At 43.7% G+C, this 18,471-nt stretch overlaps 1 protein-coding gene across 1 annotated transcript in view; it reads right to left on the bottom strand.

Moving 5' to 3' along the window:
* Window positions 1-16,482, bottom strand: part of HGFAC (HGF activator) — a 45,534-nt gene extending 29,052 nt beyond the window's left edge. Inside the window, exons 1-5 of the mRNA XM_061467978.1 lie at window positions 16,295-16,482; window positions 14,713-14,767; window positions 12,781-12,877; window positions 5,414-5,487; window positions 399-512 (exon numbers count right to left, since the gene is read on the bottom strand). Coding sequence (XP_061323962.1) covers window positions 399-512; window positions 5,414-5,487; window positions 12,781-12,877; window positions 14,713-14,767; window positions 16,295-16,360 — 406 coding nt within the window. The 5' untranslated portion in view covers window positions 16,361-16,482. The remainder of the gene's footprint in view (window positions 1-398; window positions 513-5,413; window positions 5,488-12,780; window positions 12,878-14,712; window positions 14,768-16,294) is intronic.
* Between the last annotated feature and the right edge of the window lie 1,989 nt (window positions 16,483-18,471).

The raw sequence follows: 18,471 nt of genomic DNA, 5'->3' as shown, positions 1-18,471 counted from the left end.
GATAGACCCATGTGTGCATACACATAAAGGACAAAAGCATCACCTGAAATTCTGCTGCTTTTTCATGTTTCTCTGCCCTACGTACTAGATGATATTATTAGTAATTTCCAAGCATGTTAGGGATATTTAAATCTTAAAAGCAGCAAAGGGCGGGGAAGAGGATCTTTGTGTTTCCCACAGCTTAATGTCGCTCTCGATTGTATAACCAAGCTATTTTCAGCTGTCCTGTCAGTAATGGATTGTCTGTCATAACCATTTGGAAATCCACCTACACAAACATTCGTGCTGCAGTGGTCTCTCCCATCACAACAGCACTACCTTTTCATTAAGCAAACATTAACAACCTGTACTAACTGCTTATATCTCATGTTGTAACACTCGTGGAAGAAGATACTTACTCATCTGACAGTCCTCGCCTGTGAATTCCTCAGGACAGGTACAGTGGTACCTCTGATGGCCATGTGCAGGAGAGCATGTCCCCCCGTTTTGGCAAGGGTTGTTTGCACAGTGATCTAGACAGGCAACATAAGAAGTTGTTGTCAGTAGGCACCAGATAAGCCATGCTTTGTTGTAGCAGGTGTCAGCTTGGTTCCATGAACCATTTTGGTTCAATGCACAGTAGGTTTAATACCATTAACTTAGAACAAAGCTTATCCAACCAATTTACAGTGGGTTAGTTTCCAGCTGTGTAGCAGCTGTATTTATTCAGCTTTCAGAAACCATGCAGTAAGTCACTGAGTTGAACCTTCTCCCCAGAGTAACTTGTCCGAAGGTGGCAGGTCGAGACGCGCACGAAGTTGCCAGCTGCCACCGTGGTGAGGAAGAAGATGGGACAAATGCCCACAAGATGGAGCTGTGCCTTTACACTGGGGAGGGAAGGCTGCAGCTCTGTCTCTGCCCTCATTACTGCCCTGCATGCTTCTAGCTTCAACACCAATGACCAGGGCCATGCAACTCCCTTTCAAATTACACAAAGGACAGCCCTCGACAGAAGAATTTGCTATGGATTGTTTGATTATGCCAAAACTAATGGATAGCTGGAACAAAGGGAAATAAAATAAAGCAAGGCAAGGGCATGTCCAAGTAAATCAGGCCAAGCAAGATTAAACTGGATCAGCCTAGTATATCTCTGTTGTCTAAGGGATTTCTAACTCATGGGAAAATATAGTGGGAGAGGATGGGATGTGCCAGGAAACTCTCTAACTCCTGTGATAGAAGCTTTACTTGGCAAGATGCAATGCAAAAGTCATAAGAGTCTTGCTGGCCAGGCAATGTTCCTGATTTCAGACAGTGCTGAGGGATGGATCTGCCCTGAAGTTAACCAACATCATGTTTTACACCTGCTGCAGAGCTGGCCCAGCAGCTTGCCTGCATTCAAACGCTTTTTTAATGCTAGTCAAACTCTACAAAGAAAACTCTAGAGCTACTCAATCCAGTGCTCCTTCAGTAGAGCATGGGACTTAAGCATGGGATACAACATACAGAAACAGGCACACACATGCGGGGTTGAAGCAAAGCATGGAAGGTACAGCCTGAAGTTTGCTGCAGTGGTGTGAACGTGAGGCTCCCCTGCATGGATCAAAATATTTAGTTGAGAACAGAGTGGTGTAATTGTTATCTGATAGCAGGTCTGGGTGTATTCACTGGTAGTTTCGCTGTGGGATAATATCAAGGGTAAACAAGTAAAGGCAGTGACATTCCTGCTGTTCCTGCTGTTGGATAGTTATGAAACTTTCAGTGGTGTAATGTTTCCTCAAAGGAAAATCCCGTATTTCCTATTCCCATCACATGCAAACCATGACTTGGTCTCCAAAACCATATTCTGGTACAGTGGTGCTCTAGCAACTTTTTGTACCCCCATTAAATCTGCAAAAAGCACTTCCAGTCCTCTATTTCTTTTCCAGTTGGGTCCTCACTACATCCCACCCACCCCTCTGGTCTGACATCCCTGGGGTGCTCTGCATCACTTCCCACCTTTCCTGAAGTCCAAGAGCATCTTCTACTCATAAGCACATGGACACATCACAGTTCCCTGCAGGGAATCCTGCCCACTTGTAACTATACATTAACTGGGGAGTGCCAAGTCCCTGCCTGCTCTGCCAATGCCTAAAGCCACCCAGCATTATCTCCCTACCCTCATGGGTGAAGCACTCCATGCTTGCTAGCAATCACCTTGACTTCAGCTTCACCTCTCTGAGGCCCTGCTGAATGAGCACTACTCTTGTCTCCCCTTCCTACCCATATCTTCCCACAAAAACTTTCTGTTTCTGCCACTCTTCTCCCCAGAACCAGGAAACCAGGACTGCTCTTCCCCAGAGCCCCTTCTGGGATGTTGCCTCTTCCTCTTGCCTATGCAGCCCACACTGCTCTACTTCTTCTTTCCATATGAGTCCAAATGTCTCTTAAAATACCCACTGTCTGGCACTTTCCTGCCAACTCTGGGCCTCCCTGGGGTTTTGGCCATTTGTCTAAGGGTTCCAGACATTCAGAGCAGTAGTCCTAACAGGGTGCCCAAAATCCAGAAGTCCCACACATAGGAGCATTGCACATTTAAGCATACACGTACCTACATGCACAGCCCAGTTGGCCCATGTGAATGCAGGGGCTCACATTGGGCAGCTACTACACAGTCTCCACAGGCATCTCTTGGGCAGGAGCGGAGGATCAGCTGGAAACCTGAGCAAATATCCCCTGAAGGCAGTGCTAAAGCTCCCACTGATTTTAGGGGTGGGTTGAACAAGGGCTTCGGGTGCCAATACAGCAAGCTCTGACTCTGCACAGTAAGATCTCCTTCCAGCAAAGCCTTCCTACCTGAGCTTCGCTTCATCCTGAAGCTAAAGGTTTTTTGGTTAAATTTTCTCTTGAATTTGGCAGATGCATTTTCTGGATCAATGCCTCCAACACTTGCTTAACATTGATTTGTAAGCAGATCCAATGGTTTCAAGTTGACTCCCCACTCCTACACATGGTATTCTTGGCCTGGAGGGAATTTGTGCTTCAGCCTTTGCTTTCAAGCAGCTCCTTCCCCACCCCAGTTCACATGCTCCTCACCAATCTCTCATGACAAAAGGATACTCTCTCCCTCAAAATTTATTTTTTTTCTTGTTTTTTAAGCATCCCTAAAGTGGTTGAGTTTTTACAAAACAAAATCATATATTTTCCACAATTTAAAGATCAGCATTACTCAGTTTGACTGCTTCTTTCTTCCCAGCTATCTTCCCCAGCAGGCAAACTTTCCTCCCATTTGCTTGAAATTCCCTTCAGCTATTATGCTGTTCCTTCCTTTCAGCCTCACCGTAAACCTTTTCTCTTGGATGGTGATCTGTTAAATGTTTTCCAAGACCAAATACCATGCTTAAAAATAAAAGCAGACTTATGTTTCTAAATAAAATAACAGCTAAAGAACTTTAATTTAATTTTACAAAATTATTAATCCTTCCAGGAATAGTCTTGTCTTTGCATCAATAAGCAGTGATCTCTTTCAGCTACCCCATCCTTTTCTCTCTTTCCTTTCCTCTCACACTCATGTAACTCATAAAACCTTTTTTTTTCCTGGAGAAAGAACAGTAACCCTTGCTGACATTAAAATACATTGACAGAGGATACTGACCCTGTTTGCTTCAGCAAGGGGCAGGCAGGCACAGTGCCTTTCTTGTTACAAGCCACCCTATCCAACACTGTGATGAGTAATAGGCAAAAATGAGGCAGCAAGTTCAAAAAGGCTGGAGGTGGCTGCACATGGGGCTGGCAGCACAATGGTGATGGGCAGATTGAGGGACAGAGGTGACACAAGGCACCTCAGAAATGCAACACTAGGCTTGGAGAGTTCATGGAAAAGCCAGCCACCACCATGACAGCGTTGTACTGGAGGATTAAAGCGGTCATTAGTTAAAGCTTCCAACATTTTAAGCTCTGGGAAGGCATTCATGAATCTGACTCTTGCAAGCATGTCTATAAAGTCTAGGTTCATGTCTGACATACTTGCGTTACAAAGGCACAAACATTGCTGCTTGTTTTGGGGTTAGGCCATTTGTCTCTGATCTACTCTTAATCTGTTTTAAAGCCAAGCTGGAAAATAATTTAAAGTTGTTAAGTTTAAAGTGATGATGCTGTGAGCTGCTTAATTTTAGACCGTCAGCATGATTCAGCTAACGCTGGCTTTTCATGCGCTCTAGTAGATTACAGTCATCTTGGCGGTGAGACTCCTGACAGGCAGCAAACTCCCTTCAAAGGGATGGTGGAAAATGTCCTGCATTTGAAAGTGGGAAATTAACATCTAAGGACATCTGGTCATATTTCCCTGCCCATGGCAGAGGGGTTGGAACTCAATGATCATAAGGTCCTTTCCAATCCTAACTATGTTATGATTCTATGATTCTATATCCCACAGACGAGAGAAGATAGGTCACATTTGAAAGTGGTTAGAGGAAAAAAAAGAGGAACAGGATCAGCATTTAGACAAAGATCCAAAAAAACCTCAGGGGCATCAAGTCTGATCAATGCAACACCCGGTGGTCTGTCCCTGTGTAAACTAGGAATTAGATACATATGTTCTTTATAAAAGGAGATTCCCCAGCATCCAGCTAATGAAACATGGAGCTGGGGAGACAGAGACAAGCAAAGACCAGCCATCACGGCACTCCTGAGGACAGGGACGCACGATCCTCACTGAACTGCTCGGGACATGGTGCTGTCAGCCAGCGTGTCAATGAAAGTGACTCACATAGAAAGAGGAGTTTGCCACAGACCTTGGCTTCCTGTTTTAGACAGACTTTCACAATGAGGCAATTGTCACAGTGGAGTGTGGTGACCACATGAAGTTGTAGCACTGTTCAGCAAAGTAACCCTTGAATGGTCCCTCAGTACTCCTGCAATGAATGTGTCTGTCCTCTTGTTTTCTCTGACACAGCCCAAAGCCCGGGGAAGTCTGGTTTTTGAAGGTCTGCTCTTCACCATGAGATCTCAAGGAAGCATAGCTGGAAGTGACGGCTGTGTACTGTACAAACTGTGAAATGCTCCTGTATCTTCTAAAAGACTAACTGGTCAGACAGAAAATGCAGCTGATTAAATGAAGGGAAAACTAATAGGAACATCCAGCCTGTGAAGGAGAAGATGATCACCTCTGTGCTCAGCTCCAGCAAGAGTTCAGATTTCTGTGTTGATGTTACCATAACTTCTCCCCATGATTTCAAACTAGTCAACAGAAAGTGAATTAAAGACTGCATGGTATTCACACTCTCATATGATGGTTATGCACAGTCACAGAGAGATCCTGGAAACATTTAATGTGAAGGCTTGCTCTGTGTACACCAAATAAAAGTAGCACCGAAGGCACTGTCCCCTGTCCCTCCTTACTGCAGGTGGCAAAGTAGGAGCCAGGTACCTGGAGCAACTCAGCAATGGCTTGCCTTACCTCTATGGTCTTTGGGCAACAAAACACAGTGTCCCCATCTCCTGTCCCGATCATAGTTGTGTGTTGTCGAACACCTGAAAAGAATAAAAGGTGCAGTTTGGTGCAGCTTTCAACAACCTGGATGTTTGCTCTAAAACTGTATGGCCTTCAAACTTTGGCAACCTCAAGCTCATACTTTTTTTTCTAATTAGCATCTGTTTCATTAAAACTCTCTTAACATCAGAGGGAAAATAAGCTTTCTTTTGTTAAAGATGCCCTGCCCCATTTCTCTCAAATTAAATACGGATTGAGACAGAAGCAGGATCTGAAATATCCAGTGAACCCTCCAGAAAAACCAAACCCTCTTCCCATTTCTAAAATTAGAAAATGAAAGACAGAAATGAAAACCAAAACCAAAGTAAATAAATTATGTCTCTTTATTCATTAGAAAACAAGCAAAACAGGACCCAACCCAGTTTTGATGCCGGTCAGTTATTTTAATAACCTGTGGAGGCAAGAGACTGTCCACAGAGGCACTTTTCAGTGGCTTTCAGCAACAAACATATTTTGCACTCAGTTCCTCTAAAGTATTCCTACTTTTTAACTTGCCAGATGAAATGAGGAAATAACTGACACTGCGGTGATTTCCAAACACACAGACAAAACCTCTCCTTTTTGCAGAGCAGTGAGCTGAATCCTGCACACCACACTGCCCGTGGGAATCCTACTGAGACAAACTTTGACAACTCTTTATCTGCGCACATTCCTTGCCCTCATCGGTCTATTATCTCCAAGGCTCAAAAGACTCCAAGGAGCATTAAGTTTAATTCTCCATTTGCAGAAGCAGACTCATAGGCTTCCCGGAGGCCACACAGGGAGTGTGTGAGTGAACCAAGGCCGAACCTTGGAGGTCCACATCCTGTCCTAATGTGCTATCCACCAAAACATCCTCCCTCACAAGTTCTAATGCAGCAAAATAATTCAGCCTGGAGACCTCATAGCAGCCTTCCAGTATCTGAAGGGGGCCTATAGGGATGCTGGGAGGGACTCTTCGTTAGGGACTGCAGTGACAGGACAAGGGGTAACGGGTCAAAACTTAAACAGGGGAAGTTTAGATTGGATATAAGGAGGAAATTCTTTCCTGTTAGGGTGGTGAGGCACTGGAATGGGTTGCCCAGGGAGGTTGTGAATGCTCCATCCCTGGCAGTGTTCAGGACCAGGTTGGACGAGGCCTTAGGTGACATGGTTTAGTGTGAGGTGTCCCTGCCCATGGCAGGGGAGTTGGAACTGGATGATCTTACAGTCCTTTCCAACCCTAATTATTCTATGATTCTATAATAAATATCAGCTACAAGACATAGAAGAAATGGGAGTTTGCTTTATTTAATGTGCCTGATAATCCATTTTCATTATGTGTGTTTTTATCATACCTTGAAGAGTTGTGTTATCAAATATATTTTCCCCTTAGGATGTCACAAGCTAGATTGAAATTTTATTGCAGAGCATGTCCACCATTTTACCTGCCCTATTTGTTTCTTAATTAGATGCTATGTGGCATTAAAAATGCTTTCATTCCAATGGAACATCTGAATAGGCCACATATATTAAATTGGGTGACCTCAATTATAGATGGTGCAGAAAAAGAAAGGTGCTTTTTTGTCTAGTACAGATTAACTTGGCATTTACTTAAAGAGGCTGTTTTCTCGCAGGCACTAAGGCCTTCATGACTCTTTTGGGAGTTGATGGAAATTTCTCTGTGTTCCTTCATTGGGAAGTGGATTGTGCTGTTTTAAAGGACGGTCTAATATGCACAACAAATAAGGTGAGGAGTACACTAAAAGTGATTCTCAGCATCGCTGTGTCATTGGTGGCAAAATACTCTCTGACTGAACACTTCATCTGTGCCAGCAATGATGGGGAAGGAGAATCCAAACTTTTCCAGCTTTTCTAGTCGACGTAATTATTGATCTGGAAGAACAGTGTTACACTGGGCAGCATGGAAGAGGCAAATGAAAAAGGTCTTGTATACCCTAAAGAATGCAAGTGAACTCTGATCATTAGGGATTAAAAAAATATCTATGTGCAAATCAATACTCTCTGGAGTCTTTCCAGGAACAGCCAAGTTCTAAGCAAATGGAGAACTCATTTTTTCCCCTTTTAGATATTTTCTGCTGTTAGAGATTCTGACTAAGGCTTCTTCCACTAGCTTTCCACAACCCACTGGATCTCCTACGCCAATGTTCTTCACAACCAGTCCCCTTCTTCCCCTCCCCTTGCAGTGCCTATAAAGAATTGGTCCTCCTCTGTGATGCCAGGCTGCCTCCTCAGTGCCAGCCTTCTTGTATAGTCACATAATCCTTTTGTATTTTCCAATACGTATTTCTCACTGTCTGGGAAAAGCTCAGCACATCCTCAAAGCTTCTTCTCTGGTCTTCCTCCTTTTCTTTTTAAAATGTCTTCTTTGCTGGAAGGCTTATCAGAAACATGATGACATTTCCGTTTCATGGGATGTTACCCCCAGCAGACAGATCCACCAAATGGGCTTAGTATTTCTGTTACTTGTAAATGGGCCCACTCTCTATGAGATAACAAAAGTCTTTACATCAGCCCATTACAAGAAATTGTTAATAAAGAAGTGAAAACTTGAAATCATGGGTACTGAATTAATGACACCAGAAAAGGCATAGAATCACAGACTGGTGCGGATTGGAAAGGACCTTAAGAGCTCTTTCAGTTCCAAGGGACACCTTTCTCTAGAGCAGGTTGCTCAAAGCTCCGTACAACCTGGCCTTGAACACTGCCAGGGATGGGGCATCCACAGCTTCTTTGGGCAACCTCTTCCTGCACCTCACCACCCTCACAGCGATGAACTTCTTCCTAATATAGAAGTCCTCTACTAAGGACTGATTTAAAAAACATTTTAAATCCGTGTATGTCAAACAACATAGGAATGGAGAGATAAACGGTATATTATAGATGAAGCCTAACTGATAGGCAGGATAAATGGAAAGCAGGCTATTTTACCCATCAGGAACATTGGGAACCTTAATAACAGGACATTTTGGAGAGCAAGCAAAGCCTCAGGCCAGAGGCAGATTAGTGGAAAGAAAGAGCTCCAAGATCATACCTGGTGCTCTCAGTGTTCAAGGTCTGGAGGTTCCCTCAGACCCTCTTTGGGTATTGCCCTGACCAGGAGATGGCCAGACTTTGCCTGAGAGCACCAGAGCAATGACCAAGAGCACCAGAAAAATCCAGATCCTGACGCTTGGTATCTCCTGGCTCAACCCACGTGTCCTTCTCCTTCCCAGGACTTGTATAAGCTCTCTATCTTGTAATCCAGCTGGCCAAAAAGCTCTGCTTTGCACTGTTTTCAACCAAAATAACTAATCTTCCTAATCCTGGAGAAGATGGTAAGATCACACCATTCCTGTACAGACCCAAGCCCACTCAAAACAGCCTGGCACAACGGGGACTGTCACATCCATCATTCAAGTGCAGGATAAGGCATCTCCAAGCTGTCAGTCAACACCTTCACAGCCAAAATCTGAGCCAAAGTCTGCTCCCGCTATTCCTCTTGTGCAGAATCTCAGGGAACACATCCCATCATGGGACACAGGGGCAGGGCACTGGCAGCATTCCTTCAGCCACTGTTGGGCTGCAATACAGACCACCCTTCCCATTTGCTCTCATGGGTGTTAAACACATGCCCATTTTTTCTGTCCCTAAGCTGCTTTGAGTTTCTGAAGATACCCTGAACTTTAGCTGTTACAGCTGATTTTTTTCTCTTCAACACAACGGGCGAGTTTACATGACGTCTTTATTACCTGTTAAGAGCCCACTAAATAGGAATTTATCTGTGAAGACAGATTACAATTACAGGGAAATGCAATACAGGATGCTGCTAAAGGAAGTTTGCTATTTGAACACTGCAATTATTTACTCTTCTTTCCTATATTTTCAATAAATATTTCTAAAGATACAACTTGTTTATTGCTCTCAGAGAAAGTAGGGAAAGGTTTCTGCAGTCAGGACTGACTTATATTGAATCTTTAATGTTACAAATGGACAAGGTCACATCTGATTGCCTTTCACATTTAGCCCTTTGAATCAAAAGAGCTGCTTTCATTAACGTTATCCAGCTTTGTATTAAGACAGACACTGCTCTGGTATGCTTTCTGCTGAAGGACTTTTTATTGAACTGAATATGATGGGCTAGCACACACTATCTGTGTAATATGCAGTATGAGAATATATGTAATAAAATTAAAACCTATTGGAGCAGGCTTTGGCTTACACTGTAAAGTCCTGACTGTAGTCTTGTCTTAAAGTACGACCTGAGGACCAAGGACAAGGACCCATCAAGCGTATATATAATTTAGCACTCTCCTGCTCTGGTTTCCTTTCATTTGCTCCCAAAGAGGAAGGTTACATCCAGTCTTCCATCATCTCCATCCCTACTAGCAGCTGGAAGCAGGCAGGAGCAGGAAGGACACAAGCCTTGCCCTGCCTGCTGCCTGCCAGGTGGCCTGGGATCAGCTATTCAGCATCAGTCCAGCACGGGCTAGTGCCAAGTCACACAAAAGTTCATGGAGCAGTTTCCCAACTGCTATTCAGGGCTCTTTTCCCGGCATCTCTGTGCCTGAAGTCACACATTTAGGCTGCTTTTAGTTTATGAAAAAAGAGTAAACACTGGCCAGGTCAGCTATGGGGTGAAATGGCCTGTCAAAACCAAACAGCTCCAGCTGTTCTCCTCCTCTTCTCCCCACTTGTAAATGGCTTTGAAAAAACTGGAAGCATGGGAGCAAGTTGTCCAAGGTCAGCTCTGAAGTGTATGTACTCTAACCTTGGATCCAGCCAGTCACAGGTTTTCCTTTTTCTTTTAACATTTCTGTGGCCCAGCTGGCTAAAAACAAATCCACAGAGTCATGTATTAACAAGATCATCTTAAACATTGCATGAAATTAAGTGGATCCAAAAGTCAAGCTCTTTGTGACTACAGTTCATCCAAGACAGGATTCACACTGTAAAATTATTCCTGCTCTCTTCCCTTAGTTGAGATATTCTTGAGTTCTTTCCTGGAGGGTTTTCTTATCTGGATTGTACCTATGGATGTTGGGGAAATTCAGAAGTGGTCTCCTAGACTGAAGCCCTATGTCTATTTGGGTGGGCGGCCCATTCCAGTGCCTTGCCACCCTTACACTGGAGAACTTCTTCCTTGTCTCCAACCTGAACTTCCCCTGTTTCAGTTTGAACCCACCACCCCTTGTCCTGTCACTGCAGTCCCTGATGAAGAGCCATTCTCCAGCATCCTTTCAGCCCCCAAATGTCCCTTTGGTTTATATTTATATCCCAAAAATCAAAGCAGGGAAAAATAAAATGCATCCAATCAAACAAGACTCCAAAAAGCACACAAAGTTAATCTCTGACTTGACCATAAGGAAAAAAAAAAAAACCCTAGCTATTTTGTGGCCCCTAGCACAAGTGCCAGAGTGAACTGCACTGATGTATTTGCACCCCTGTGAACACTGAACTCAGGTTTCTTAAAGGGCATTCCAAGCACTAATGAAGTTTATGCATTACTAAGGGAATTTTTACCTTATTAGAGACCCTTAAGTTGTCAGGGAGCTGCAGGAGCAAGCTGCTCTGCTGGGGAGGGCAAGCCAGGAGAGAGGGTGACAGCAAGGTAAGCTGGGGCAGTGTCCTCTCCAACAAGGGCTCCATCCCACAGCAGCCAAGCAAGAGCACAGCAGGTTTAAAACAGTGATCAGGGATAGCCAAAGGCTTGGGGACCTCTGAGCACATCTACAGAAATAAGGCAGGTCCAAGGCAAACCATTGAATAGGGTCAGGTTCAGCACTGTGAGCAGGCAGAGCAGACCTACAGCATAGCTCAGGCAGGGACCAAGAGCAAGTGACTGAGAAAGACTTAGAAAGGCTTAGGCTGAGAAAGTTGGGGCTGTTCAGCCTGGAGAGGAGAAGGCTGCGTGGAGACCTCCTAGCAGCCTTCCAGTATCTGAAGGGGGCCTACAGGGATGCTGGGAGGGACTCTTCATTACAGACTGCAGTGACAGGACAAGGGGTAACGGGTTAAAACTTAAACAGGGGAAGTTTAGATTGGATATAAGGAGGAAGTTCTTTACTGTGAGGGTGGTGAGGCACTGGAATGGGTTGCCCAGGGAGGTTGTGAATGCTCCATCCCTGGCAGAGTTCAAGACCAGGTTGGACGAGGCCTTGGGTGATATGATTTAGTGTGAGGTGTCCCTGCCCATGGCAGGGGGGTTGGAACTGAATGATCTTAAGGTCCTTTCCAACCCTAACTATTCTATGATTCTGTGATTCTATGATTCTAAGAGGGTATGTGCTGTGTTGTTTACATTACACCAGCACTTAAACTTGAAACAGATTTGCCATCAGAAAGGTGACACAGATCATGAAAAAATTAGATATCCTGGTATAAAAAATGAGATATCCCAGTATAAAAAAAAGAGATTTCTACCCTGCATGGACAGGTAAAATTAATCCTATAAAATATTTCCACACTGGAAACATCCAATTATATGCCTTTCACATAGTTCAGCTGTGCATATATTTTGACATTACTGGTACCCATATATTCCCTTCTTTTTTGCCTTTGATTTCTCTTAATATATGCCCATGAGGTAGATTCATCTGCAAAGTTAGGCTTGTTTATTCAGTGCTTGCTTCAGTAGGGTTTCCACTTGGTCACCCCTACCCCAAACTGAATAATGAATGCTTTTAACAACTTCTGAGTACATAATAACCTCTGTCCAATATAAGGAGACCTGACCTTAAACATACTACTAGAATAAATCATTACCCAACAAACAGGAGTAATACCTCACCTCCTGGGACAGCACTCTCCAAAAGGGGCTTAGTGCCAATCTGGATAGAAATTAGAGACATGGAGTTCAAAAAAATACCCAACTTTCCTCAAAAATCAGATGGTGTCTGCTGCAGTACAAGTATGACCCTCACAAATCAAACAATTCCTTAACCAAGTGTCATCTCTTACAGATGTCTGTATCTCTCCCTCAGCAGAGAGTTCCTATCAGGTCATTTCATCAGTCCTGCCTTTTCTGTACAAGCTCTTCCCACTCACGTAATTTGCAATTCCAATATGAAGACCAAGAAGGAAACATTTCCAGGGTTCTTGAGCTTTCTGTGGCCCTGGAGACCCCATCACTGGGCTCCCTCCCCTCTGAGCCTGAGCTTGACCTGAAGGCCATGACTATGAGCAAAAGAGCTGCATGGTTCTCCTTGGGCACAACATTAAGCTCAAGTTAATTATTCTAGAAGCAAGGTTAACACACTAAAAGGATGACATTTTCCTTTGAATGCTGTCTTCACTTATGAGCAATGTTAACTCACCATTTCTTTCGGGAAAATAGATTTGATAAACACGAGTGATAAAACCTTCCACCATACCGGAAAGGAAATTTGCATAAATTTCCATCCTCCGTAAACACTGAAATACAAGAATAAAAACTCATCATGCAGTCGAACACCAACCCACAGGTACATACATTACATGTTATTACTTCCAATTATGAAGATAGAAATCTTCACATTTTCCAGCTGTACTTTGGACTCCTGTCTCTGCAATTTCTAGTGCATAAGAAGAGGCTTAAAATCCCACATAATGACCAAATCAAGAAAGATTAATGTGCTCTGCAGTAGAATAAAGATCTCAGATCGATTCAGCTCAAAATATATTGCAATTGCTGGTACTGCAAATGCCAATTATATTCATTAATTGCAATTATCATTTCTAATTATGTAGTATCGTAACAGCATATTAAATCGATTTCTGAAGTAGCATCCTTTCAGGCTCCATATCACATCGTAACATCTGTTTAAGACAATTAAGGAACCACACAGTACAAACTGAAATAGGAAGAGCAGGGAGAAAGAAGGGTTTAAAGGCTGGGTGAAGACAGAGAGTTTTGATCATACCACCCTCCCTCTGGGATAAGGAGATCCCTTACAAAGGGTGAGAAATCAATGGGACCAGTGTCTAAAAAGGACAAGTTTCATGTTCACTACACCAGTGATGGCAGTCTAAGGAGGGGTGGTGGGAGTCTAGCAGGAAAAAATCCCTCAACATGAGTCTGAAGAATGAGACAGACTGAAGATAAAAGAGACAATGAAAAACTGTCAGAGCTTATTTAACCATTAAACTAAAAGCAATCAGTTTTGAGAGCCAGGAGTGTGAATGGAAAGCCAACTGCTGCCGCAGGAGAGAAATAGGGCTTACAAGCGAGCTGGCAGCATGGTGCATTTCCATTTCTCAATGGCGATGTATGACTGCTCCTTGTCCTGAGCTTACCCCTTCCATGATGGCTGGGTCTCCTGCACATCTTTGAGATATCTGTTAACCCTCATGAGACCAGACTCGTCATCTCAAAGAGCTGCTGAGGCCAGTTATTAGCATTATGGAAAAATTAACCTATTCCTTTATCCAAACTCTTCCTAATCAGTTGGAAATATGATCACTCCATCTGCCCTAACTATCCCCTTATCTGTCAGTGAGAAACAGCTACTGAAAGCCCCTCTGCTATCCCCTTGTCAAACCTGGTGTTCATCGTCTGAACTAATTAAGCAAAAGTTTATATCTACCTTCTCTGATACTGCTCATTATAATGAGTTAGGAGACTTGTGAAAATACATCATCATTCAGAAGACATATTGCTTCCCAAAGGCTATTAAAGATTGTTCTAAGCTATAAAGGCTCTACTAGCAGCCCAATTCATGTAATCTTTAACAGCAAAAGCCCAGGACAAGAAAAGCTTTAAAAATGAAAGTCTGCAATGCCCACATACAGCCTCATCAGACAGGATGCCTGATTGTTTGGTGCCATCGAAATAAATGCAACCCAGCAAATTGCACAGGGCTCAAAACCTTCTCTCACCAAAAGATCAACAGCTGCTGTAGAAATTGAACCTACACGTACAAAGAGTTTATGTGCTTTAAAGTCACAGGGCAGACGCAGCTCTGATTAAAACAAAGGGAGTTGCACATGTACAGCCACACCATGTTATGAGTTAATATAAACCATGCCAGCTCAGACAAACTTAAATCCCATCAGCACCTTCCCATTAATCTGCACCTGATGGAAAATTACCTGAGTTTCCTAAACTAATCCCAAATTCCCCTCTACACAGAAATTAATATTGGCATAACCATACCATAATCCTTATTCATGTTGAAACAAAGGCAGGCTTACTATTGACTTGCACAGCATGGATACAGATAGGCAGATCATTCTTACTGTCATGAAACCTATTGGATTTGACTTTGTACCTTGTGGGTGAGTGAACTCATGTTTGGAGCCTCTTCCTGCCCCAGATTTGTAGTGCTACAAAGAGAAAAAGAGAATGTGGATTGTAGACACAAATTCACTCTGGGAACCATCCTATAGGGACAAATGTGTTTTCCAGGGTGCCCTGAAATTGTGTTTCTCCCAGTGCTTCTGTAAATTTCATTATTTGTGTGTGATTTTTGCTGGAGCAGTTTGGTGAAAGAGCGTAGATAAACACTGCCTCGTGAAACATCTCTGTTAAACCAGTAAAACCCAGCGGAGCACAAAAAAGGCCAAAGCTCTGCTTCTTTCCATTGCCGAGGGACACATCGCCTGTTTCTCTGGGCAGGAAGCATACATGCATTCTGGAGCCAGTTCACAGTTACAAATTACATCCCAGCATTTGACTTTTCCTGCCACTTAGCTGTAACCCCCAGGGCATAAGTTAAAAAAGCAACCCCTGCTTTATTTGGGTTTGCTGATCAGCAAGCGCAGAGCACTGGGCTGAGCTGATTTTAAACCACAGGAAATAATAAAAAATGGTAATATACATAAAGTGCTGTTGCCAGCAAAGGTGCTGACAGCTGAGCTATAGCAAACTAGAAATATCCCAAAACCAGTCAAAGAAGCAGCACATCATGAACCCAGAACTGAATAGGGGACATAACAAGTAAGGGGTAAGACGAATCTGTTGCTAATAAATATAGGAAGGGCTTGAACGGTTCTGAGGAAGACATGGGTTTTGCACTCTTTGCTGACTATGCCAGCACTGAGCAGACTGCAGCAGCTTTAGCCAGGACGGATCTCTTTCTAAGCACTGTGAATACTCTTCTCTGCTCCCACCTGCGATATCGAAGGAGGTCCTTTTGTACCTCACTGGGATAATTAGGATTACAACATCATTCAATTATATGTGAGCTAGTTTCAACCTATCTGGTGGAATAAAGCTAATCATAAAGCCACACAACTGAGGGTCCAGACTATTACTGTGTTGAGAGTCCACGGTGGATGCCAGGCCATGGTGGCATTTAAGCAGGGTAGCAAAGCCAAGCCACCACAGCCATGCTCAGCAGTGCTGCAGGTGCCTCACAGACATACCCAAAAAGAGACACAAAGCACAGTGGAAACACTGGAGGCCATGGCATGAAAACAGAGAGGTTTGGAAAGAAGGAGATGGTTACCTAAGCTGGCATGCTCAGTTACCAGGTAGCAGTAGAGTCTGGTGGGGTAGCACCTCTCCTTCCATGCTACTGCAAGTATGTGCTGGTGTCAGCACACTTCTGAGATGCTTTTTCAAAGTGTTTCAATTTTTGTGGTCCTTCCTCCCATCCTGTTTTTCCTCCCTAGCAGGGCATGGATGTAAGCTATCTCTTTCACTGTAGATAAGCATGGGACCAGCCCTCCTACAGCCCCCCCCTCTCAGCACTGCTGCGAGCCTTCACCTAACAAATCCCTGTTTTTCATTTGAAGCATTCTTCCTTTTGGTCTGGTCAGCAGCTTCACTCATCCAGCCCCAAGGCAACACTGCCTTGCCAGTCAGTATGTAGGTGATCCACCACTCCAAAACAGAAGAATCAGACTTACCATCCTTGCACAGTCACTGCTCAGAGTCAGAGCCAAGACAACAGTGAAAGGAGCAGAGACTTTCATCTTTGCTGTCCTCTCACAAAGGTTTTGTCTGGCAGAGGGAAACTTCCAAGGCTGGGCTGAGGCAGGAGGGTGAATCAGCAATGAGCTTTTGCAAGAGACTGTGATTTACTTGACTTTAGGGTATTTTAGTTTTCAAAGTAAGCAGAGCTGTTATCGTTGTTAATCATTAATGTTTTTGTGGGTCTTTGTGGGTAGATGGGAATGCCATGTACCGAGATACTCTCCTAAACCACAAGGAGTGAAGAGTTTACAAAGTGCCTGACCCTTAGAAATGATCACCAATGTGTTCAGTAAGCATTTAAGAGCACCTCCAGAGGAGCCGATCCGATGTTGCTTGTAATCAGAGACGATTTACCATCCAGACGTTTCTCATCTCTTTCCCTTCAGGAGCTAATTAAAAGCACTGTACAGCAATAACAAGAAACTTCAAGCAAGCCCACTCAGGAGATGACATTACATTGCAAAACACGAACCAGATCAATGCCAATATCAGACACAGGAATTACTCATTAACAGATGGTTACCTGCCCAGCTGTGACTTACAGCAGCAGCCTCTCAGCAACAGATTGGGAAAACTGAAAGGAAAGAAAACAGACATTACTCTAACAAAATGTTTTCTGTACTTAAAAGCTCCTTTCTGCAGCTGCCTGAGCAAAGCCACCTCTGTCTTGTAAGTGCCTGGCTGAGATAGCTGCATGGCAGAAGCATTTCTAACAGAGATGCGGAGGGGATTGCTAAAACTGAGATTTCAGCAGTGGAGTCTGTTTCAGCCCCACCTTTCCCCACAACCAAAATCCGCAGGTTTGGCTGGTGCAGCTGTGTCTGTGCTTGAGGCTTTTGCCAACCACGTCCTGTCAATCAGGGACCGCACCTCTTCACACCCAAAATCCCCAGAGCCACAACAACAGAAAGGATACGATGCTCTTTGCTTAAGCTGTGCTCTACCCTTTGAAGTTTACCCAACACAGCTATGGATCAGATGTTGTTGATTTGTGTTCTATTTCTTTTTGATCCAACAAGACCATGGCAGTAGGGTCCAGCAGTGCAGCAGAGCTATCCCAGCACTGATTTTGCCATGTTTTATAATGTTGGAGGGGATTTCCACCGGCTGTGTTACCCCACTGCTGAGTCTGTCATCACAGTAACAGCTCTTTTAGTATAATTATGCATATATAGGTCTATGGACAAATCTTTCCTACTGTCAGCAAGGTTTGGAACAGCAGGAACCAGGCAAGTGTAAAATTTTCTTCCTGGAATCAGGCAAAGAGAAACAAGCAGAAAGAAAATTCTTTGCCTCTACACATTGTTCATTGCCTGAAGATTTGAAGTAAATAAAGCTTCAGAATAGACTCTTTGAATAGAACTGCCTATTTTCATTTATTTAAAACACAGAAATAGGATGTACAGACATTCTGATCTGGCTGGGCACACCTGGCAAAGCTGGAACATAGATTTCTACTTCTTACCCTCATTCTTGACTTTGACCATCAGGCTTCAAGCTAGCAATGCCTATATGATGGCTTGTATACATCTGCTTATCCTCCAAGCTACTGAAATTGTGCAAAGAAAGCAAAACAATCCATCATCTGCTATTCCATTCAGAGTTCCCAAAAGTTCTGCAGAATGAGAGGAGTGGGGGAGTGGGGACTTGACAAAGAGGGGAAGATGAAGATACTTCTTTAGAGCTGCAGAAATACCCTCTTCCACCCATTTCCAAAATAAAAACCATCCACTTCCATGACCAGAAACATTGTATTTCTGTGGTGATCAAGGCAGGTTGTAGGAGAGCATTTTCCCATACCTTAAAGTAAGAAAGAGGAAAAGCAAGAATTCATTCTTTGCTCATGTATCTGCTCCTGGTTACTGTAGTTCGTAGTCATTGAACTACAAGCAGGAGTTGCAGAATGTCTTTCTGAGGAGTCACAACTCTTTAGCATCTAGCTCAAACCAATTCCTCAACATAAGAAAAAGGAAACACCAGTACCAGGAGTCACTGCAGCAGAAAGGATGGTGCTGTCACAAAGCAAAAGGAAAACACATCAAAGCCAGGAGCTGCAACAGCTGCCAGAGATGCACCACCATGCAATGGGAATTACCTCTGAGTAAAGTCT

This window comes from Pezoporus flaviventris, unplaced genomic scaffold, assembly GCF_033815535.1.
Source record: "Pezoporus flaviventris isolate CSIRO_AGI_PZ_B2104156 unplaced genomic scaffold, CSIRO_AGI_Pfla_v1 ptg000002l, whole genome shotgun sequence".
In the NCBI taxonomy this organism is placed as follows: Eukaryota; Metazoa; Chordata; class Aves; order Psittaciformes; family Psittacidae; genus Pezoporus; species Pezoporus flaviventris.
This window is presented reverse-complemented; position numbering and strand designations above follow the sequence as displayed.